This window comes from Dendrobium catenatum, unplaced genomic scaffold, assembly GCF_001605985.2.
Source record: "Dendrobium catenatum unplaced genomic scaffold, ASM160598v2 fragScaff_scaffold_1693, whole genome shotgun sequence".
Classification (NCBI taxonomy): Eukaryota; Viridiplantae; Streptophyta; class Magnoliopsida; order Asparagales; family Orchidaceae; genus Dendrobium; species Dendrobium catenatum.
In genome coordinates, this window is record NW_021320155.1 from 477516 (window position 1) to 501654 (window position 24139).

General features: G+C 36.7%; 1 protein-coding gene across 1 annotated transcript; it reads left to right on the forward strand.

Moving 5' to 3' along the window:
• The first annotated feature begins 138 nt into the window (after nt 1–138).
• Nucleotides 139–22568, forward strand: LOC110094661 (glutamyl-tRNA(Gln) amidotransferase subunit A). The gene is made up of 14 exons (XM_020819934.2): nt 139–353; nt 1228–1254; nt 1328–1444; nt 1521–1745; nt 1822–1904; nt 2019–2119; nt 2422–2545; nt 2618–2772; nt 2885–3021; nt 3112–3282; nt 3378–3602; nt 20663–20896; nt 21690–21813; nt 22295–22568. The coding sequence occupies exons 1-14, from the start codon at nt 222–224 to the stop codon at nt 22303–22305; spliced, it is 1866 nt and encodes a 621-aa protein (XP_020675593.1). The 5' UTR covers nt 139–221; the 3' UTR covers nt 22306–22568.
• The last annotated feature ends 1571 nt before the right edge of the window (nt 22569–24139 follow it).

A 24139-nucleotide genomic window follows, 5' to 3' on the forward strand; every position in this document is an offset into this window, starting at 1 on the left:
TGAATAATTTATCCCAAATAGAGCCTAAATTTTTTTTCCATCTGACCTTTTTTTTTCACAGAATAATACGACGCAACCAAATACAAAATAACATCATACGGTATATAATATTAAAAATAAAAAAAAAATAATTTTCTTACGTTGAGGAAATAAAAAATCAAAGAAGATCGGCCAAGTTCTTCCCAGGCAGTTTCGCGGGAAGACAGAGCTCGCAAATTGTCATGTGTCAGCTAAAGACGATCGGAGTTCTATTCGTTTGTGGGCTTGTAGCAGTGATCGCTTGCTTCGCCTCCACGCCGCCGCGAGAGCTGACTGTGTTGGTGGAACCAGTGAAAGGCCATCTCTATGGAATGGTAAAATCCCTTCTTACTTCGGGCTTTTCCCGGTTTCATTTTCTAGTGTCTTCTTGTACAAGATCATTGTGGCTTTGGATGTCTCAAGTTATTATATTAGGCCCCAAATAGTCTGTGTCGGCAAGAAGAAGTAAAGAAAGTGGTCTGCTTGGGGAAAATCTGCTCGGGAGGAGAAAATAGTTTATTTTTCTCTCTTGGTTTGAGGGGATTGGGAGGAGTTTTTTTTTTAATCTCTTTTTGGATAGTTGGAAACAAGTTGACTGTGGCGAAGTGGATTCTGATTCAATAGTAAAGGGCGGTTTAGTTTGAAGTATTTTGATTGTAGTGTAGAAGGGTACAGAAATTTGGAAAATTTAGTTATTTTGTTGTATGAATAAGGAATGCAGCTTAATTTGTTGATGTATTTGAAATTCACCCTTTTGATATATTCCAAAATCATTCACTTTGACTATTTGAGAGATTTTTTAATACATAGTGCACCTGAATTCTAAATTTACTATTTATGATGCACTAGAATTCTAAATACTCTCAACTAAATGCCCCCTAAGTTGCTTAGAGTTGTGGCCAAAGATGAGTGAAAACTGAAATGATTTTAAGCTAAACAGCCAAAAACTTGACAGTCCTTCAAAATGTTTTGATTTATGCGGATTTGTTGATTTAGAGTGAGAGAGAGAAAGTAATGAGTAAGAGAGTTTGTTGGCCTCCTAGGGTGAATTACTTGATTGAATCTAAGTTAGACAACCAGTGGATAAATTACTTGATTGAATCAAAAGTTGGCTTTGTTCTTCTTAATGAACTCCACAACACAGGTTAATGCCAAAAAAATTCTTTGAACCTCTTGTCTCAATGACTGTGTGGTCATCTTTATGTGCAGGTTTCCAGATACCATAAGTTTTGGAAGGTAGGATTGTCCTCAGCTTCTCATTTCAACCGCATTTTTTGCCAAGATTGGCACCTTAGTGTTCTTTCTTCAGGACATCAAAGAACCCTCTCTAGTGGTGGAGTCAAAAAGAAGAGAAAAAGATTCGGACGTTTTAGCGCTCAAGGATGCACTCAAGTATCTTGATGTTGATTTTTTCAATGAATCGAAAGTACTTATTACCTCTCTCTTTTCGTTTATGCCTTAAAGTCATTGGGTTAGCTATAGCACTTACATGATGGTCTTAGGTGCGAGAAATAGCAGAGGGTGCAAAAAAGTTCAACATACCCGGATTCAAAGAGAACCGCAAGTTGGTTGCTTCTGTTGATGGAGGGCTACACAACCCTTCAGTTCTAGTGTTTGATTCATCTTGGGGTATCGGAGATGGGAGCCATGGTGTTCCTAAATTTAATTACCCTCATCTATCTGGTGTAACGAGACCAGACACAGAGGATGACATAGCTTTCATGACTGTAGGTCAATAGCTTTATTTTGAGCTTTTTATACATGCAAAAAATCACACTAATGTGTCTAACAACTTCTTGCCAGATTCTTGAACTAGGTGCCCTCATTAAGACTAAACAGATTACATCGAGTGAGCTTACAGCAATTTTCCTAAGGAGGTTAAAGAGGTATTTTTCAGTTAATAAGAAATTCTTGGTTTTTTATATACCCTTCTATTACTTTCAACATAAAGAAAACATCTAAAAGCTTTAACTGGGAAATTTCCTCACCATCTGAAATAGGTATGATCATGTCCTGCAAGCTGTGATTACATATACTGAGGAACTAGCATATAGTCAAGCAAAGATGGCAGATGAGTTACTTGATCAAGGAGTATATTTGGGTGCATACATATATCCACATTTTGATATTTTATCGCAAATTGTACTAAATCTAACTTATCAAATTTTCTTTGAGATTTTGAGACAATTTTACATATAACCAAGCCATCTAAACATTATAATGATAGAAACATAAGCTCAGGGCAGTTTATATTGCTCTGAACTGCATTCATATAGTTTTTAAGCAAAGGTTTTTTATGATTTTTCTTTTGCCTGATCATTTTTTTCCTCAAGAAAAGCTTTAATTAGTTCACATCTAGTTCAACAAGATTTCTTTGCTATTGATTGGTTGCTTTGCGGTCAGGTCCGCTTCATGGAATTCCCTATGGATTGAAAGATCTCGTCGCGGTGCCCGGCTATAGGACAACATGGGGATCAAAGACATTCAAGGATCAAGTTATTGATACTGAAGCATGGATTTATAAAAGGTGCTTGAATCATGGTAGCATTTTAGGTGTATGGAAGATAGCTTACTGATCAATGCAACTTTATTATTGAAGGTTGAAAGAAGCCGGTTCGGTCCTCATTGCGAAGCTTGTCACGGGATCATTGGCCTATGATGATATTTGGTTTGGAGGAAGGACCCGAAATCCTTGGAACATTGAGGAATACTCAACTGGCTCATCAGCAGGATCAGCAGCCACTACTTCTGCAGGTTATGCCAAGCTTTATAATGTATTTTGTCATTTTCGCCATCAGAAATTTCATAACCAGATCAAATTGTTTCTTTATATGACAACTTTGTGAACTTTGATGTAATTTTTTAGGGCTTGTTCCTTTTGCAATTGGCTCAGAGACATGTGGGTCTATTACTTACCCTGCAGCTCGCTGTGGAATAACTGCCTTAAGACCAACCTTTGGAACTGTGGGTCGAAGTGGGGTGATGTCCTTATCTGAGAGCTTGGTAGGATTCGGTTTCATTATCAGTTTTTTCACTTTCAGTCACTTAGTTCAAAGATCTTGTTGAAGCTAAGAAATTGAACTTTAATCTTAGGATAAACTTGGCCCTTTCTGCCGGAGTGCCGTAGACTGCGCGATTGTAATAGATGCAATCCGCGGGGCGGACCCTGAGGATCTTTCATCTCGGCATGTTCCACTTGATGATCCATTTTCAGTTGACATAAAAAAACTCACAGTTGGCTATCTTGAAGATGCTGAGATGGAGGTTAGTTTACCTCAAAGATTGTTGTGGTTGGTACAAACGTAATAGTAAAACTGCTTTGATAGACTTCATTGCTATTTTATCCTTGCTCATGACAGGTTGTGCATGTGTTATCTTCGATGGGTGTTGAGGTTGTTCCTTTTAAGCTAAATTATTCAATAAAATCAGTTCAGCAAATCCTCAATTTCACTATGGATGTGGACGTATTGTCACACTTTGACAAGTGGCAGCGCACTGGGCTTGATGACGAATATGAAGTGCAGGACCAGTGGCCATTTGAGCTGCGGCGTGCTCGACTGATCCCTGCTGTAGACTATGTGCAGGTTCTAGTGCTTTATAAATCCGCTATTTTCCACATATGAAACAGTAATAGAAGCTAATGTCACCTCTGCATCTACAAAAAAATTAAGTAAATGTACTTTAAAACAGATACAATTTTAATAAAAGTTGTCAATGTTAGGCTAGGAAAATTTTTTTGAGCAAAATATCAAACAAAAAGCTAAGGGAACAAACATAATTGAGAACACAAAATACAAAAATTTCATGGTTTGATGGGATTGATCAACATCCACGAACACATAGATGAAATATTCTACTAAGCTTTTAAAAAGTATATCAAGAATTTCTCTTCATACAAAATTGAAGATAAGGATAGAGTATCACTTTATCTATGTCAATAACTCATGAGTGATGCAACCATTTTCTCCGAAAATAGGGGCTGAATGGGAAATAAGGTTAATCAATTTATCTATGTCAATGAGTAATAAAGTATCACTTTAGCAAGCTCTGCTTATATTTGCATATCAATAGAATTTTTACTTCTTTAATTTTGATTAGCCACAAAGTATTCTATTTCAGTGAATTGTGAATGAAATGGTACTTAGTTGTTTATTCTTTATCATGAACTATAAAGTAGCTTTATTTGTTAAGTGAATTGCGTTGTCCGTTATTGAAGATTGTGGCATCCTCTTATGTTCTTCCTAGTTCTTCCAAAATATCTTTTAGTCAGACCATCCCCTTAGTAATTGCTAGTATCATGCTTATATTCTTGGAATTGCTATTATTTTTTGCTGTTGTGACATCCAGCTAATTGTGGTACCAACGACGATGTAGATGTACTCCATGTTACTTATCTAGATCTTCTTTTATATCTGTGTCATCATAGCCCTACAATTTTTACGTCAACTTTTCTAAACTACAGTGAGTGATTTATGTGTGTTCCAAGTAACGTAAGATCCACTTCATAGCTTCTCAGCATTCCTTTCCTAAATTTGACATGTCTCAACTGATAACTCCCATTACATGAGCATTGTCATGTCTTGTGCAAACCATTGCATATATCAAAGAACCAATTGCTACGTTTGGAGGATTTTAGCCACATAATCCATCTCTTCATTTGTCTTTGCTGATTGATCTTTTGAAAGCTTAAAGTGATTAGCCAGGGGGGTTTATCAGCTTTGCTTTCATCATATTGAATATGTGCAATATTTTTTTAATTTATTAAAATTGTGATAGATTTAGACTATCTATAGCTTTATTGTGGTCAGCTCTCATCCCTAAAGCCCTTATTGCTTCTTTTAGATTCTTTATATCAAATTCATTTGACAATTATTTCTTTAAGTCATTAATCTTCTTTATGTTTGCCCCTGCAATCAATATGTTATTAACTAATATAGGCAAGATAATACGATATTTTTTCAGTTCTATTTATATAGAAGTAATGATCCGCATTGCATATATGAAAGTCAATATTGTATATGAAAAAAATCAAACTTTAGATATCATTTGTGAGGGGCTTGCTTTAAGCTATGGAGGCATTTGAAGTACTTGCAAACCAGGCTTTTTTTTCTCTGGTGTAACAAAGATTTTGAGTTGAATAAAGTTTTTATTACCCTAGATCACCATAGAGAAAAGTAGTCTTAACATCCATTTACTCAAGGTGCAAGATTTTTATTGCTGCAATGTTCAATTCAAACTGTATAGTTTTTTATTTAACTGTAAGAGAAAATTTTTAGTGAAGTCATACATTCATTTGTTGGAAGCCTTTCAATATTATCCTCGCAGTGCATCATTTATCGTCATTTTGCTCCTATTTGACTTTCTAGATCCAATTATTTTGCAAAATTTTCTTATCTTTGGCTAGCTTAATCAATGTGTTTTGTTTTAGAGAATCAATTGTTGAGCTTCGTTCAGTTTACGTTATGGCCAATCATGAAACATGCTAAAGATATTCTGTATGTTTGTTGAGCTTGTCTTACTAATTAAGCAATTAGATTTACCATTTATTTTATAAGGCTTAGATCTCAAGGATCTTTTACTCTTAGCTTTTTTAGATTTACTATCGTTTTGACTTGGTCTATAAAAACTCCCCTTGTTTAAGAGTGGGTTTGAAGAAATGGCCTCCTTAAAGGGAATGCCTTCAAGTCAAGCTATGGTGCAATAAAGAAAGGCTTGGATTCTTTTGAACCCGTTCACGTTTATACCTTCCAATGGTGGATCTCTTGTCATTGATTTACCTTGCTGTTACAAATTGGTGTTCACCATGTTACTTTTGATATTTAAGGCCTAAAACTTAGAGTTGGCTATTGGAATTATGCGATGGTGAATCTGGTAATTATATTAGCAAGATCACACCTTCGTGTTTATCTTATAACTTTTGATATTTAAAGTCTTGATCGTAAAATTAGATGTCAAGACATACTAGTGGGGAATCTTTAAAAATTGTATCGCCCAAATGTCACGCCTCAATATTACTTTGTGCAACCTTTGACATTTAAGATCTTGACTAAAGAATTGGCTGTTGGGATCTTTTGTGGTAGATCTCATAATTACATCAGTCATGCCATTTATTCTTCCTGTAATATTTTATATTTAAGGCCTAAGTTTTTTAATTGAGAATTGGCTCTTTGGAATTTTTTATCGCAGATCGCTAGGAATTGCATTTCCCAAATGTCATGTTTCGGTGTTCACCATGTAACCATTGATATTTAAGGCCTTAACCTTGGAATTGGTTGTTAGGATATTCTAGTGGCTAATATGTATTAATTAATTATATTGCACATATGTCAATCATTGATGTTCATTAGACAGTTGAATATTTAAGGCCTTAGACTATGAGTTTGCTTCCGAGACTTCTCAATGGTAGATCTCTTATTAACTGCATTTCCAAGATGTCACACCTTGATGCCCACTATACAAGATTGGAAATTTAAGGTCTTCACCTCTTAGTGTACTATTAGGATATTTTGATGGTGGATATCTAGGAATTTTATTACCTAGATGTTATGCCTCGATGCTCACTATATGATGCCTTTATGTAATGCATTTTTTTTTGAAATGCCAGTCATGCCTTAAAGCAAATTGTTGGGCGAAGGCTTTTTAAGTTTTCACTTTGAGGATGATCTAATTGGAGATTTATTGTTAGTCAAAATATTCCTTTGAATTCATCTTTTCTTGATGGTATAAATAGCCTTATAAATGGAGGTCTTGGCCTTCTAATATGCCACCAAAATCTTTCTGCGATAGATATCTAGGCGATGTTTTTTTAAATGTTACACCCTAGCGGGTTTTATTTTAGCATATTTAGTGAAAGATTAATATTTTAAAATATGAGTCATGTCTTAATATGACTTTTCTAAGAGAATACTCTAGGTCTTAACTTTGAGTTTGTCCTTATATTTAATGTTGATAGTTGAGAAATGTGTTGTTGGTTTCTAGCTTTCTGTGAAATACCTCTCTCCTTAATAAAATGAAGGTCCCTATAAGTGAAAGAGGAAAGGTTATCCCCTGCTATAGCTTATGTGGTCAGTGCTCGGATACCTTTTAAATAGCTTATTTTATAATAGCTTTTAGGTTATTCCTTTTGAACCCCATTAAAGCACCTTGAAGTCATTCTGAGTGAGGATGGTAGCTATTGGAGTTTGTCACAAAGATCAATGCTTAACTGAGTTTTGGAGGCTTAATGTTAGGTGACCATTTTCCCAAATTTGGTTTCTCCTATTTGGTTCATGGCATAAGTGGAAGGAGTTTGGAATGGATGGAGTTTGTATCATTTGAGAATTCTATCGAAATCTCAGTTTAACTTGAGTGAAGCTCCATAGATGGTGAGAGAAATTTGCCCTAACAAAGTCTCCCAAAATCTAATCACTTAAGAAAAGCCTACCCTTTCCATGTGAGCCTCTTCGATGTGTAGAGAAAACTCACAAGTAATTTTTCTTAAAATATATTAGCTTTAATTTGATATTTAACCTGATGTTTTAGACCATGATTTATTTAGATATGAGATCGAGACTTCCGATAGGAGCATGTTCCTACTATTATATATTTTTAAGAGCATGTGTTTAGCAATTTATCATTCATGTTCCTACTATTAATTACCTCTCTTGCTCATGGGAGAGCACTCTTAATTAAAGAGATTTCCTATGCTTAAATTTAACATCGTATTTAACATTTATGAGTAAATTTAATTCTATGCAGTTTGTTTAGGGTGCTAGAGGTAAACTTGATAAAGATCTCAAGATTTTATTATCTCGATTATACCAATGGATTTAGTTTATCAACGTCGGAAGTCTTTGAACCATAATTGTTATGGAGTTTGATTAGCAATCATGGGTTGCTTCCTCTTAGGTACCCCAAGCAGAAAAAGGTGAATGTATGTGTCAAAGATGCTCTTTCAAGATTTGCATTAATTACTGATAGAGGATTGGCTATACTAGTTTCGCTAAATAGTTCAAAGCATGAAGCATGGCCTCTTTTAGTTTAGAGGTATTGGTTATGATAAAAAAAAGCTCTGAGGCATGTCATGAACATAAATTATTCATGAATTTTATTCGCGACTTTTGGGTGGGTTGGAGTTTACATCTTTTGGAAGGCCTAAGTTTTGATTTAATGGATTTTTTTGCTTTTCGTTGACCCAAATTAATAAGTTTGAGGCTTACATCCTTAGGAAGGCCCATGCTAATTTTAATGGAGCTTACATTTATTAAAAAGCCTATAAGCGGGACATATAATGTTGAGGAAGAAAGTCCAATTATGTGTCTTATGGACTTACCCTATATTTAAGGTGATTCGTTATATATGATAAGGCTTGCATTCTTTGGAAGGCTAATTATATCTCATTTGCATTCTCAATTTGTTTTTAATATTTATAAATAACTTGATTCAAAACATGGCTTATTACTCTATTTGTGAGTTACTTAAAGGGTTGAGGCTTACGATCTTGGCTTTTAGCATGCCAACATGCGGGGCTTACAATTCAAATATTTGAATCATCTCAACTGCAGGTCTTAAGACCATCCCCTCTAAGCAGCAAGGCGACACAAATGGTTTGTAAAATTAATGTGATTTTGATTTTCAATGAAACATGTGTTAATTCTCATATTAAGGCGATGACTCACCTAAATCGTGGATTAAGTGATTGCAAGATTGAACTCAATCATTGGCCTATCTGCTTCATTAGCTAAGTTAACATTAAGGCTTCATTTGGGACAACTTTTGATCGCTACTTTTTCATTGCTTTCAAGAAATTTTTATGCTGGAAAGCTAGTGTAGAAAGCAGTAAGAAAATTATCCCAAATGAAGCCTAAATAAGTTTAGGTTAGGACCCTTGGGGGTATTATAGTAATCTAGGTTTTGAGAAATTATCTTGCTATTAGCGGGGTTATGGATATTTAGGTAGGCCAAGGATTTATTGGAACTCCTATCACAAATTTAAGACCATTTAGAAGTTCTACGTGCATTGCCATAGTTCCTCATCCTATTTTTCGGGCATTCTAACGAATGCTTATGAAGATAGGTGGATGAAAATCATTTATGAAAAAATATATTCCATAACATTGTGGGCTCCGAAAAATTGCGCCCCAGCCTCACTGCAGACCCCCCTTTCTTTTTCATCTTCAAGTTGTCAAGGAGAGTTTTAACATTTAAGTTTCGAGGCAAATTTTCAGAAGGCATATTTGGTTTTAAATAAGACACTGCCCAGAGATTTTACCCTCATTTTGCGAGGGCTTTATGATATGAGTTCTGGTTTCCTATAGGCGCAAGCCCCTATAGTTAATTACCCCTTCCGATAACGAGAGAGAACTTTCTATTAAGGCTAGCCGTCAAAATAATTATCAGGTATTTGATGTATAGTAATAACATGGGTTTATGTATTTGAAAACTTAATATTTAAAATTAGAAATTTCACCATCTTGCACTTAAATAGGATGGTGCAAGGGGGGAGGAATGGTGATGAACTCGATCAAGATCCCATGGTTCTGTCATCTCAGGTCATTACGGTGGTCTATTTAGTCAGAGGAGATAGTCAACCCAACCTGACAGAAGGATCCTTGTCGGCAGCCATGGGTTGCTTCGTCCAAGGGTACCTTATAGAACTGAGGTGGATATTTATCTAAGGGGGCAAATTTGAATCAACCTTAACTGACAACTATTAATTATATCCTATTGATTCATTGCTCAATGATTTTGAACTTGCATTCGTAGTTGGAGTTAGGTTGAGTGGTTGTGTGAATTATTAGGTATAGAAGGAGGTTTGTAGGTCGAAGGGTCCGAACGGGATTGAATCGGATGCAGGAGGTTCGTTTGATTCGGCTATCGTTACGTGGAAGCGGATGGTGCGGGGGGGGTGGGGGGGGGATGGTGATGAACTCGATCAAGATCCCATGGTTTCGTCATCTTAGGCCATCACGGTGGTCTATTTAGTCAGAGAAGATAGTCAACCCAACCTGATAGATGGATCCTTGTCGGCAGCCATGAGATGCTTCGTCCAAGGGTACATTGTAGAACTAGGGTGGATATTTATCTAAGGGGACATTTGAATCCACATTAGCTGACAACTATCAATTATATCTTATTGATTCATTGCACAATGATTTGGAGCTTGCGTTCGCAGTTGGAGGTAGGTTGAGTGGTTATGTGAAGAATTAGGTATAGAAGGTCTGTAGGTCGAAGGGTCGTTCGATTCGGCTGCTGTTACGTGGCCAATCGAGTTTGCGACCGGACGGCTTGATGGCAGGCTTGTTCTGTGATTCTGCGGGCTCCGAAAATTCGGCCCCGACCTTCGCCTGCTGTTGCTTTTTCTTTTCGGGGGAGTTTTAACATATTAAGTTATGGGGTAAATTTTAGAAGGCAGATAGGTTTGTAGATAAGATATTGCCCAGAGATTTCGCCCTCATTTTTGCGAGGACTTTATGATATGAGTTGTGGTTTCCTGTAGGCGCAAGCCTCTATAGTTAATTACCCCTTCCGATAATAAGAAAGAATTTTCGATTAAGGCTACTCGTCAATCAAATACGTATAAATACGTGTTATCTGGCATATAGTAACAACATGGGCTTGAGAATTGAAGAGTTTGGAAATGATTGAAAATTTGAAGATTTGATATTTAAAATTAGAAATTTCACCGTATTGCACTTAAAGCAGATGGTGGGGGAATGGATGATAGATCCGATCAAGATCCCATGATTCAATCGTCCCGGGCTATCGTGGTCCCTGGTCTACTTAGTCAGAGGAGGTATTTGAAGGATCCTTGTCGGCATCTATGGGTTGCTTCGTCCAAGAGGACCTTATAGACCTAGGGTGAATGTTTGTCTAAGGGGACAAATTTGAATCCACCTTAGCTAACAAAGGGCTTTGTGCCCTATCGATCATATCCTATTGATTCATATCTCAAGGATTTGATGCTACTAAGGAGCGTATTGGCTCTGGCCATAACCTGTATTTCATGGTGCCATTTGGCGACAAAACCACTTGGTTCAGAGGGCCCCGGGTCATAATCGTTTATCCTGCGGTGCCATTTGACAGCAAAACTTTCGGTCATAGGACACGTACCACGTCCTTACTGGCAGGAGATTGTTTGAGAATTGATCCTAGTGATATTTTCGACCAGGCATTAGCTCTATGTGAGTTGAAGTAGTTTTTAATTTGTCCACCTCGACAAACTATTGCGGAGGGTGGATGGATTTTGCTTTAAGTGTTTCATGGTTGGATTTCAATTTTAAATATTTTTGGATTTCTGGATTTTGGATTTTGGTTACTTGGGATGACATTTTGAAATATTTGGAATGGACCCCTCTGGTTTAGATTTTCGTTCAATATGGCCATCATCGGGTAGTGAATATGGGGTGATTTCCACTTGAAAATATTTGCATTTTATAGATGAACCTTGTCGCTCTGTCGAGTTATCGACAGAGGATTGGGTTTTGTCATAGGATTTGTGCCTTTACTAGTGAATTCTCATTGTTATAGACCTTGAAGGCCTAATATGAATGTATTAAAATAAATATACCGGTCGCCGCAATCGTATATTTGTTTGATGGTTCGAATCCTGTCGACTCCTATTGATCCATAGAAGGATCAGGTTCAAACTTGAATTCACTTGTCGACCCGCGCAGCATCCCTAAACGTCATGTGTGTAATAATAACACGATCACCAGGGCCCATGCGGGTGTTTGGGGCATTTTGTAATTATTTACTGAACCTTGTCGACTTCTATTTACCATCTTAGGAGGATCGGGTTCAAATTTATTGACTCGCGCATCATCCCTAGACTTCACGTGTATTCCTATAACACGCTCGCCAGTGCCCATACGGGTTTATGATTGCACTTTCCCCTTTTTGTGTACCTATGTGTATACAAACTACGGTGCACGTGCGGGGGCATTATGGGAATATTTATTAAACGCCTTCTATATGCTTGCATGAATGTTATGGTGAGTGGATGAATTTTGCTTTAAATGTTCAATGGATTATTTTAATTTCAAATATTTTGGATTTTGGGATTTTTTGGATATTTGGATTTTTAGATATTTGGGAGACATTTAAAAATATTTGTGAACCCCTCCGGTTGAGATAAAAATTCAACACGGCCATTATCGGGGTGTACTTTGAGATCACTTGAAGATATTTGAATTTTGTGGAGTTTGAGGGCATTTTGAGATATTTGATGAGCCTTGTCGACTCCCATTTGCCTGCTTAGGAGGATCGGTTTCAGATTTATTGACTCGCGAAGCATCCTTAGACGTCATGTGTATGAATACACCACCCTCGTCGGGGCCCATGCGGGTGTTTGGGGGTATTTTATAATTATACCATGTCGACTCCTACTTCAGAGGATCAGGTTTTATAGGCTTTATGGCTTTATTAGTGAATTCTCTTGATTATAGGTCTTGAATGCATAATATGAATGTATTAAAATAAATATGCCGGTCGCTACAACCATATATTTATTTGATGGTTCGAACCTTGTCAACTTCTATTGATCTATATAGAATGATCGGGTTCGAACTTGAATTCACTTATTGACCCGCGCAACATCCATAGATGTCACGTGTGTACCAATAACACTCTCGTTGGGGCCCATGCGGGTGTTGTGATTGGATTTGCCCCCTTTTTGTGTACCTATGTGCATACATATTACGGTGCATGTGCGGGGGTACTCTTGGAATATTTGTGAAACGTCTTTTGTCCGCTAATATGAGTGTTGCGGATCCGGTGGCGTGACATAGCAGCTTCTGAATTAAGTTGTTCGCTGCTTTATATAGGTAGACTGTCGTGCACTACTTATTGTTTTCTGTAGGTGGATTATAGTGCACTAACGAATCTCCTTCTTTACATTTGTAGATACTCGTAGATGGTATGTTAGGTGCACGACTATCATTCATCAGGAGGCTTGCAAGCCTCAATAATCTTATCCAACTTGATATTTTGAACCTGGTTGAATTGAGATTCATTCCATCTTTGAGATAGGTGGAGGTATACGGGTGCCCTTATCATCTTCAATTTTCATGGATGTCAAGACTGTTTTCTCCCAAGTATAGGACCAAGAAAAAATTTTTGAACATCAAGAAGTTTAGTTCGAATTTGGTTAAACATCTCTTCCATTATGTCAGGAAGTGTCCTTCTCCGTACATCGAGTTGTCTTCGAACCCAACGTATTCGCAGCATCTCAATTACTGTTGTTGCATGTTGCTGATTGCAGACATATACCTACAATTATTTGTAGATATCGTATATATTTGTGTCCACATGGGATTCATCGTTCTTGCGATATGCCCATTGTTGTTATCCACAAGTATCATATCATCTGTACTTGTTCGTTTTCTCATCGTTATCGACTGTATGGGTGACCTGACACCTATTTTGAGTTGCTCCGTTGTCACCCGTGGTTGAATCATTATAGCCCGAGGGACTTCCTACGGTCGCTTGTAGGTGTTAGGTGATTATAACTTCTTCAGATGTATTTGGTTGGTCCTTCAGTACATGCCCGGTTATTGCTATTTGTATGCTTGAATGTATTTGTAGGGTGTTATGGTTGGTTGTATGGACACCCCGGTGTTTCTTACATGTTACATGTACTTGCCTCATAACCATCTTCACCATTCAGAGGTGGCCATTGATTGTATTTGTTTGCAATGACGGGCCTTCCATTATCAGCTACAATCGTCACCCTTTCTCAATCAACATACATTTTTGCTTGCGTCTCAAGTTCTTCATTGTCGCATATGGAAGACACTTGCACTCTTTATAGTGGACTGATATCATTTGGACCTGATTGAATATCATTATTCATATGCATTGAAGTTTTGGCTTCCACTTGCTTGCTTGCACGATGACGTCGGTCATAGAGGTATTATTGCGTTTGTCACTGATCTTTATCGACAAGGTTAGCATCATTTCCTCGGCAAATTATAATTTTTATCTTAGACATTTAAGTTATGCTTCATGTCATTTGTTTGATGCTCAAGCTATAGTCCAGTTCAACATTTGAGTTCATTCCAAGTTCAAGTGTTTAAGTAATGTTTGAATTTGCAAGTCTAGTGCGTGCGCACTATGTTATATTTAAGTCCAAGTTCCACTTGAAGTTGTACAATTAGAGTTCAAGTGCTTGTTCAGAGTATTCTGAAGTCTTTGCAAGTTCAATTGCATGTTCAAATTGATTTGAATTCAGCTCCAATTTGATTTTATTTTTACTTTGATTTGACCTTTTATTCATCATTTAAATTTTGTTCAAGTCCACAAGTTATTATTCATTTGAGTCCAAGTTCTTGTTCTTTTGAGTTCAAATCAGGTCCGAGTGCGGTCGTATATTCATACGAAATTTCGGCAGCCTCCTGGCGTCTCCCCCATTTAGGATAAAACTACGAGAAATTGGGTCTTCCCACCACGCGCAATAAAGGTGTGTATGGTAGGTGTCCTCGGACGAGGACACCGCATTCGTGATCTTTGTCATCCACCACGCCAAGAAAGGCGTGCATGGGTCTTCGGTACCTGTTACAAGAAAAGCAGTTGTTTCCCCGTAGGTATAGAGCCTCGTACGGGTACTTAAGAGTTGGCTTAGCCCGGCTAAGAAAAGCGTGCACCAGGCTTACCTGCCTCGTTGCATGTGTCGCACCGGGTTCCCTCCTACCACGCTAAGAAAAGCATGCATAGGTGGTTGACCGGCTCGTCATACACACCGATGACAGGATTTTGGACTCAAGTGCCGCTCACCTACCTCGTTGTAGGTGTCGCACCAGGTTCCCTCCTACCATGTTAAGAAAAGCGTGTATAGGTGGTATGCCGGCTCGACACACACATTGAGGTAAGAGAGGGATTTTTAAATTAATTATAATTATCTTTTATTAATTATATTTAATTACAATTAATTATAGTAATTAAATTGTTATAATGAATTAAAATAATTAATTATATTTAACTTTAATTAAAGTTAAATATAATTAATTAAAATTAACTAAAACAATTAATTATAATTAATTGTAATAATTATAATTAAATTAAAGTAATTATAATTAAAATTAATTAATTTTAATTAACTCTAATACAAATCTCTCCCTCCCTCTATTTACTAGCGTCGGCCGCAGAAGCGTGTGTGGGGGAGAAAGTTACCCTTTTGGTCAGCGAGCTCCCATTGTTGCCTCGGATCAAATGCGTGACTTCCGATCCTTCAGGAAGGGAAAGTCATTAAATGAGCAAAGTCGAACAGCACCAAAGGAACCGAAGGAGCGGCGGAAGGGAGAAAGTTTTCTCCACAGCGAGCGAGCTCCGGTAGTTGCTTCTGCCAAAATGTCACAACTTCCAATCCGACCATAAGGGGAAGTCGTCGAAGGTTTGGAGTCGTTCAACCACGAATGGAGCCGAAGAAGCGGCAGAAGGGAGGAAGTTACGATCGCAGCGAGCGGCTCCTGTCGCTGGTTCCGACATTTTGGTTCTGATCAAAATGTCGGAACCCTCACACCAGCAAGCTCTCTTGTTGCTTCCGATCAAAATATCGTAGTTTCCAATCTGACTTCGAGGGAACGTCGTCGTCGGAGTCAAGTCGAACATCAACGAAGGATTCGAAGAAGTGTGCGAGAGGAAGAGGGAAAAGGAGCAAGAGAGATCGGAGAGCGCTGGAGCCAAAGAGGGGGTCGTGATCGTTGAACCGAAGAGTAGGGGCTTCGGTCTCCTTTTAATGTCGAGGGGGATCGTGCAGACAACATGTGAAGAAGCGACGTCGGTGTGCGAGCGACGTGCGACGCCAGAGCAGGTATGGGCTTTTTTTAATCTGCTAAGGTCAACAGATTCGAACAAAACATCCAGAGGATTCGTCTGTTGCCCTCTTAATAGTGAGAGTAGGCAAAGATCGCGCATATCTTGGAAGACGTGACATCGGACGTGCATAGATTGCACGAGCTTTGTCGATGACGTGTGGAGGATGGTGTAGGACATCCAGAGTTCGTGCGCCGAACAGGTATGAGCTTTGTATTTTTTTTTTCATTAGTGTACATGTCAACAAACCTTTACCAATTAATCAAACACCTTGTAGGAGGATTTCATGTTCTGCATGTTTTTGGAGATATTGGTGTGCTTTTCAATGTGCAAGTATAGTTATTAATGCATTAACATGAATCTTGATGTACTTACATATTTCAAATCTATTTTTTCTTGAATTCTTATTTTCACTAAGAGTTTGGGCCCTTCAGATTTATGGTAATGGTTCTCAGAATTTACATCAACGCATTTGGTGAAACTTTAATAAATGATTTGAAGCACCCAAGAAAATTAAAAAAAATAAATCATAACTTGAATCAGTGTTTCCCCTTGATTTAAAAGGATTTTTTTATATTAAGACGGTTACGAGGCGTGCTCAAATTGATGCCATGATGGAACATGATGCGGCTTACGCCATAGGAAGGAAAAGAGATATACCCCAACAACTGCCATAGTGGTTTGCGATGTCACTTATACCATCAAGGATCAAGGACAATAATGTTTTATTTTTGTTAATTATAAAATACCAAAAGTAGGCGAGACATTAAATTTGCAAACGGATAACATTTCTTCTTAGTTTTTATTGATTTCCTCACGTCAAGAAAGTTTTGAGGTGTGCTATGGAAGATGCCAAAGTATATTGATATAGTTTGATAATGGAGATCATCTTTTATTTTTTGTTGATTTTTCATGTTAAATTGCTACAAGATGTGCACGGCTAGATGCTATAATGGAGCACCACGTGACTTAAACTATATAAAAAGTTACAGACGCACCTCAACGTATGTTATAGTAAGATGTGGGATGCCTTATGTCATGAAGGTTTTAATGGAGAGGCATTAATAAGTTTGTAGTCAACCAACATCTCCCCTTATTTTTTATGCTGATTTTCACGTTAGCAAGGAGACAAAGAAAGCTCTGGTATATTCTATATTAGAGTATTACGTGACTTATGTCATAGAAAAGGCTATGAGATGCAACCCTGTAGATGCCAGGGGCATTTACGTGTTCAGGATCAAGAGAGAGATGGACTTCAACAACAACATCAAGCCTAGGGTCAGCTACATGAATCCTTTTTCGCCAATGTGCCCTGTTAAAAGTCAAATTCTCATTCAAATCTAATAAAGAAAGATCATTTCTAATATTTTCTAACTAAGTCTTTTTAGGTCTACCTCTACCTTTCTTAACATAAGTCAAATCTAATACCTCAACTTTCCTAACCGGGTCATCGGAAAGCCTCCGTTTACTATGACCAAACCATCTAAGACGACTCTCTCTAATCTTATCTTTCACTGTAGCTACTCCAATCTTTTCATGTAGAGAGAGATGGACTTCAAGGAAGTTAATACCTGATTAAATTTGCACTAGCTTTGGTATTCATCTCTTATAGAGACTGTAGTTAGTATTTATATAAAGGTGTTGTTCTCAAGTGGGGATGAGAGAGGGTTCGTCACTGTATGAGAGGCTTAGCTCTATGAGCAAGTTGAAGCGGGTTCTGCAGGGAAGAGTGGCAACCGGCAAGTCGGGTTTGAGATTTGTATGAGAGAAGTGTAGGATGAGCTGGTTTTGAATTGTGGGAGCTGTGGGTTCAAGTCTCACATAAGGAATAAAGAAGGTAGAGGCACACATTCGTTGGGAGGCGAGGGCAGCGACATGGTTCAAGAAGAGAGATGGGTAGTCTCTGAGGCTAAGAGGTGTGAGGATTTGTTGGGAGAAGGCCAAGTTTGTTAGGAGTTTGATGTTAAGCGTGAGTAAGGGCATGGAAGTTGGGAGTTCACACAATTGCATAGAGGGAATGAAAAGCATGTTGTGTGTGAAGGGAATAAGATACAAGTAGTAGAGTTTTAGCATTAGGAGAGCTGTGGTAGTTGAGCATAATTTGTTGGGCGTTGATGGAGAAAAAGTAGGGTGTGAGAGACTGCTCACTCCATCATGTGAGGAGCTTGATAAATCTTGGGTGCAAGTAAGTACAGAGGGTATTCATCACATGTGTGTGTAATTTGTGGAAAATGAGTTCCTATAGAGAGAGAGAGAGAGAGAGAGAGAGAGAGAGAGCACGACCGCAAATGTGAGAAATGCATTGGGGGATTTTAATGGGCAAGCATGGAGGGTTATTTTCAATTTATGCCAGAGAGGGGGAGACAGAAGAAGCTCTCGTGTGATTCATAAGGAGATAAGATGTTGGTAATGCTTATCAGGTTGGATCTAGTTTGGATTCGACCCATTAATAGCCCCTTTTTTTGCTTTTCATTTTTTTTAAACAACTACAAATAGTGAGGTAGGGGTGTAAATGAATCAAGCAATGTCGGGTCAACCGACAACCATGGCTTGAGCTTGAGTTTGATTAATTAATCAAGTTTGAGTTTGAGCTCAATCTCAAGCTTATCTCTACAAATTTTAGTCGGCTCACGAGCCGACTCATTTATTATGATAGAAACATAATGATTTTGATTGAAGCATTTATTACAATAAAATGATAAAGATAATGGGAAATATAAGAAATAATAACAAATGACTTGATATTTTGAAATGATATATAATTAATATATATTTGTTTAATTTTGTAGTTAAACTCTTGAATTATAATATATTTTAACTTTTTGAGTGTGTGTTATATTAATATTCATCTAATGAGGGGGCTCATGATCCAAAATGTTAAATCGGAGTTGGCTCAAGTTTGGTCGTTAACTCATTGAGCTTAGCTCACAGCGCCACTTATTTTGTCAATCTCGAGCCGACTTAACTAAATTTAGGGGTGCAAACAAATCGATTTGAGCTCGAGCCAAGCGGTATTCGAGTCAAGCTCGACTGCCAAATTCTGAGCTTGAGCTTGAAATCGAGTCAAGCTCAAAAGACGAGCTTGAGCTCGACTCATCTCATGTCGACCGGCTTGTAGAGCTCTGTTGTCATGCTCTATCATCCCGAGCTCCATCGTAATCCTCTGTTGTCCCGAGGTTGGTCATCTTTTCATTGTCGTCGTCTTCGTGCTCCGTCATCGTCAAGGTGCTATGTCGTGATCATTTCATTTTCCCTCATCGAGATTTTGTTTTCCCGCCCCCGTCGTCCCGCAATTTCTTTTTCCCACCGGAATGTCACCTCCACGTGCTGCCGACGAGTCGAGCAGAGGTATGTTCGAGCTCTGAAGCACTGACGAGCCTGTTAATGAGTCGGCTTGCGAGTCGGCTTGACTCGGTTGCACCCCTAACTGAATCACACCCTTAGAGCATGGTAAGTATAAATTATTTCAAAAGAGCGTAAAGATATTTATGCTAACTTAAAACCTCGCCAAAGAACTTTAAGAATCACAATGATGATTGAAGCTGCCATTAAAGAACTCCAAAGGAAGAAGAAAACCACCAAGCTATCTTCACGAAGCACTGAAAACAAACACCGTTAACTTTATTTCTCTTCAATGATTCCTCAAGGTTAGATTACACTTGTTTCTATAAGCTATTATGTAGCATTACTTGGAAATAGCCTATCCTGAGTTAGATGGTGGCCAGCCAACATAAATAAGGAAGCACTTAAGCATGATACGATACAATTTTTTGTTTTACTATGAAAGAAGGGTCGAAAATGATCAAATTAAGAAAGATAGTGGCATTATAATAAACACAAATTAATATCCAATATTGCATGGTTCGTCCAAACTTTGTTTGCTAGAGAGTGGAATTTTACCACATGTTAGAATATATTGAGGGGAGGGCCGGCCAAACGCTTTTTGAAGGAATTTGATAGTTCATTTAATACATGCTAAGTACCATTGATTGGAGAGGGTCGACCAATCATGTTTGAATATTAATTGAGGTCCTCTCAATTGATCTTAATCATCACACGCTTATTATATGAGGGAGGTGACTAATCAGACAAGGGGTGACAATTTAACACTCACATTACACACCTTCAAGAACTCCGCTCCACAGAGTTAAGTTTTTATAGCATTCACAAGAGCTGGTTCTAACTTGATTCAGTAATGATTAAACAATTTTTGGTTGACGGAGCCTTGAGCTGCATTGAATTCTTGGTCTCCTGCAATGTTATTTTTATTGAATTCATTAATGATCATTATATGCGTGCAATTGCTGTTCAGTTTGAATATTTTGTTTCTGGTGTACAACATAATTTGACTTGGAATGTGTTAGACCGGTCCAATCAGCCGGTCCAGACTGGACCGGCTCAACGAAACGGAGGCGGAACTTTTCTGCCTCCTGCAGTGTCGCGTGAGCCACCAAAGCCTACGCAGCTTTTTAGGAAGGATTTTTTGGGGATTTGGGAAGGAAATTTGAATGTAGGGACTATTTAGGGATTTCCTTTTGATTTGTATGCATTAAATACTTTGTTTTCTTAAGGTTAGGGCATCTTGAATTTGGCTGATTTTGGGATCTTTTAGGTTTAGGTTTTGGGCTCTAGATTCGTCTAAAAATTGGGGGAGATCGATCCTCCTCTCGAATAGAGGATCACCTGTATCTTGTTGTTTTCTTCCGATCTATTGATTCTTACAATAAAATTACTGTTTTTTTCTGATTTTCATTGGAGTTTGGAATAGTTTTCTCGCTGTTTTTGTCTTTCTTGTTAGGATTGGCTTAAAATCTACAAGTGTTTCCTATCAGAATGTTCTTTTTATATTTTAAAGGCACAAAGAGCTAGAGGGAAATTGATTCGGGAAGTTCATGAGAGCTTCACAGTTGATGCATTTATTGGAAATGCAACTGATTGGGAGAAAGTTTGCTTGGGAAATCTTGTGGGAATGCCAGTTGTGGTTGTTCCGACCAGCTTCAAAAGCATTGAGAACCCGCCAAAAGGTGGAACTAACAGAAGAACAACTGTGACGACAGGCATTTACGCCCCTCCAGACAAAGATTATATCGTAAGTTCATGTTTATTTTTAATCTTTTATGAAGAAACAAAGCATGCATGATGCTTCCTCTCTGCCAGTTTAATGGGTTTCCATGTTGAAGCCTGGCCTAAATTTTTTTCGCACTTGCACACAGCTGAAACTCTAATTTTTGTCTTAAAAACTCGTTATTTTTTGCTAAGATATGTCAAAGCTTCACTTGTTTTAGAGATTACTGTATAAAAATTTGTTCTTCCAGGAAAGCTGGGAGTCTTCTTCGATGAGAAATCACAATCACTAAACAACTCAAACGGGCAGTAACCCAGTGAAAAAAATTCAGTCAATATAGGTCTCAAAGTTATTGGATTAGTTTTGAAATATCTACTATGCAAGAAAAATCAATCAAAATTTGTATTGTTCTCTTCCATAGCAAATCCAATAAATTTTATACTCATTGTAATCAAATTTAAGTTAGAATATCCTGATTCTAATTGTTTCTCTAACTACGGTTGTAAGTTCTCTTGCTTTAGTTATGCAAATTAAATAACAGTTAAAAAAAAAAAGTTCTCATGCTTTCTTTTGTGAAAGACCGGCACGATCAATATTGCACGATCATTTAAAAAAATATATATAATACTTGCATCAACTATAAAATCATCTTTACAAAAAATTACAGCTACTCCAAAGTGATCCTAAAACTCTTATTTTGTCCTAGAAATAAATAAGTTTTGTATTTCTAACTAAAAGTCCACTTTTGATTTTTAAATTTCCCTTTATTGCAGTCTTCTGTGCTGATATCATATTGCTCTACTTTTATTTGCTTCAGGCTTTAGCCCTAGCAATGGCATATCAGTCTGCCACCAATCATCACCTTCAGCGGCCACCCATTGATGACCTTGGACCAAATGATCCTATTACAGGAAGGCCAAATGATCTCATTACAGTTCATGGTATTTTCTCTTCTGTGCTTTGAAATCCTTCAAATAAAATTTAGATTAAGATTTTGTTTGGGGCGATTTTCTTATTACTTTCTAAAGCAGTTTTTAGTACATTTTTTTAACTAGAAATTTTAATACTAAAAAGCTATTTTAGAAAGCAGTAAGAAAGCCGTCCCAAACGAAAGCCTAATCCTACTATGTATTCTGATTTAGGCTTTGTTTGAGACGGCTTTCTTATTGCTTTCTAAAGCAGCTTTCTAGTATAAAAAATTTTAGGCTTTGTTTGGGACAACTTTCTTACTGTTACTTGAAGCAGATTTCTAGTACAAAAATTAAAATAATTGAACTAAAAAGCTGCTTTAAGAAGCAGTAAGAAAGCTGTCCCAAACGAAGCCTTAGTTTGAGCTAGAAAGCTGCTTTAGAAAGCAGTAAGAACGCCGTTTAAAATGAAACCTTAGATGCTATGGCTAATGATATCTATTTCTTCCTGTAGGTGAGAGTTAGCTGCTTCATTTGTGGTCGAGGAGAATAAGGCCATTTTTTGTTTTTGGTAAAATGGTTAACACATTTGCTTGCTTTCAATTAAGTCTATCTTCATGGTAGAATAAATAAATCCTGCAATGTGAGGCTAATAAGATACATTCTTAGTCATTTTGAGGAGTTAACAGTTCATTTAGGCATTTGAATCACTATTTTAAATATTTTATTTTATTTTTCTGTTGTGATGTGCCTATTTTATTTATAAATTATGAAATAATTTTGCAAAATATACTCTTGCTTTAGTAACTGCTATTTAATTTTATCATATATTTTTACTCACATATAATCATGCTGCAAAAATTATAAAATATTTTTTATTTTATTCTTTATTTTAATAGGACACAATGGTGAAAAAGGATTCATGTAGCGGACCCCACGTAGTGGGATAAAGGCTTGATGTTGTTGTTGTTGTTGATAAAATAAGCTTATAAATGTTTTAAAAATCTATATTAAATATTACAAAACTATGGACTCAAATGCAAAATTTGAAGAATTTCTATCATTTGTAAATCAGGTGTTAAATATGTTAGTTAACAAAGTTAAAATAATAATTTAAAATGATTATAACAATGATATATGTAAATTCAAATGTCACTTTCATAAATATGATTGGAAAATATTTTATTAGCTCCACCAACACTTCGGGTGTCAAAAACGGGTTAAAAAGTCAAGTTCGATTCGACTCAAAATTGTCCTAACTTGAATCTAGTCAAGCTAATCTACTAACAATATGAATAACCTGAACATGACCTATTAACCCTTTTTGATATTTTTTTATAACTTCTCAAATATAAAATTTAAAATATTTGATTAAAAAAAATGCCCACAAGTAAAACAAATAAAAAAGAGATAGTAAACAGGTCATTTTTTAATTAAAATGGGTCATGTGTTAGCTAGAGTTTAATCCATTTAATAAATGTGTCAAATTTACGAGTCGGGTCAGTTATTGCAATGATTAAATTGAAAAGAATTTTACTCATCTAATTAGTAAAGTCTTAAACTAATTCAAATTTAATTATATTAATATTTAAAACTGATTACTAACTATTTTAAAGTGTTATACTAATTATTATTTAATTTTGATTTAATCAATTTAAATTTAATTTTATAATATTTAAAATTATAGATATTATCAAATATTTTTTGGAACGGTAAATGATAAATAAAAAATTCAAATATGAAATAAATTAGCCATTAGCATTTTAATTTGTTCTATATATGTATAAATTTTAATTTGTTCTACCTAATAGGCTAATAAGCTACTATATTGGTGGTCTAAGAATGAAATTTTCAGAATTACTAGCAAAGTACAAATTCCTCTTATTGTAGGACCCTTCATGGCTTAAGAGATTTTGGCTTACCTTTGCTAAAGTTAGTATTAAACTTTCGATCATTAGCATCTTGCCTAACAAGCTTACCATTACAATTAAGATTTCGTTTGGGACGACTTTTTTATTACTTTCTAAAACGGAGTTTTAGTACAAAAATAAAAAAATTTGTACTAAAACTCCGTTTTAAAAAGAAATAAAAAAGCCGCCCAAACGAACCCTAAGGAGAAATACATCTTTATTAATGCCATTTATGAGTGGAAGCCTTTCTCTTGCTCCTCATATGACACTTTACACATGATAACTCAAGCTATACAAAATCTCTCAACCCCCATAGGATAAATCAAAACTATCAAACATCCACCATTACTATTGCGACACATATCCAGATTCAGTATTCAATTCAATCTATTCTGACTCAAACTGAAAAAGGTAAAATTGTTAAATTTCAACATTTGAACATTTTTGTA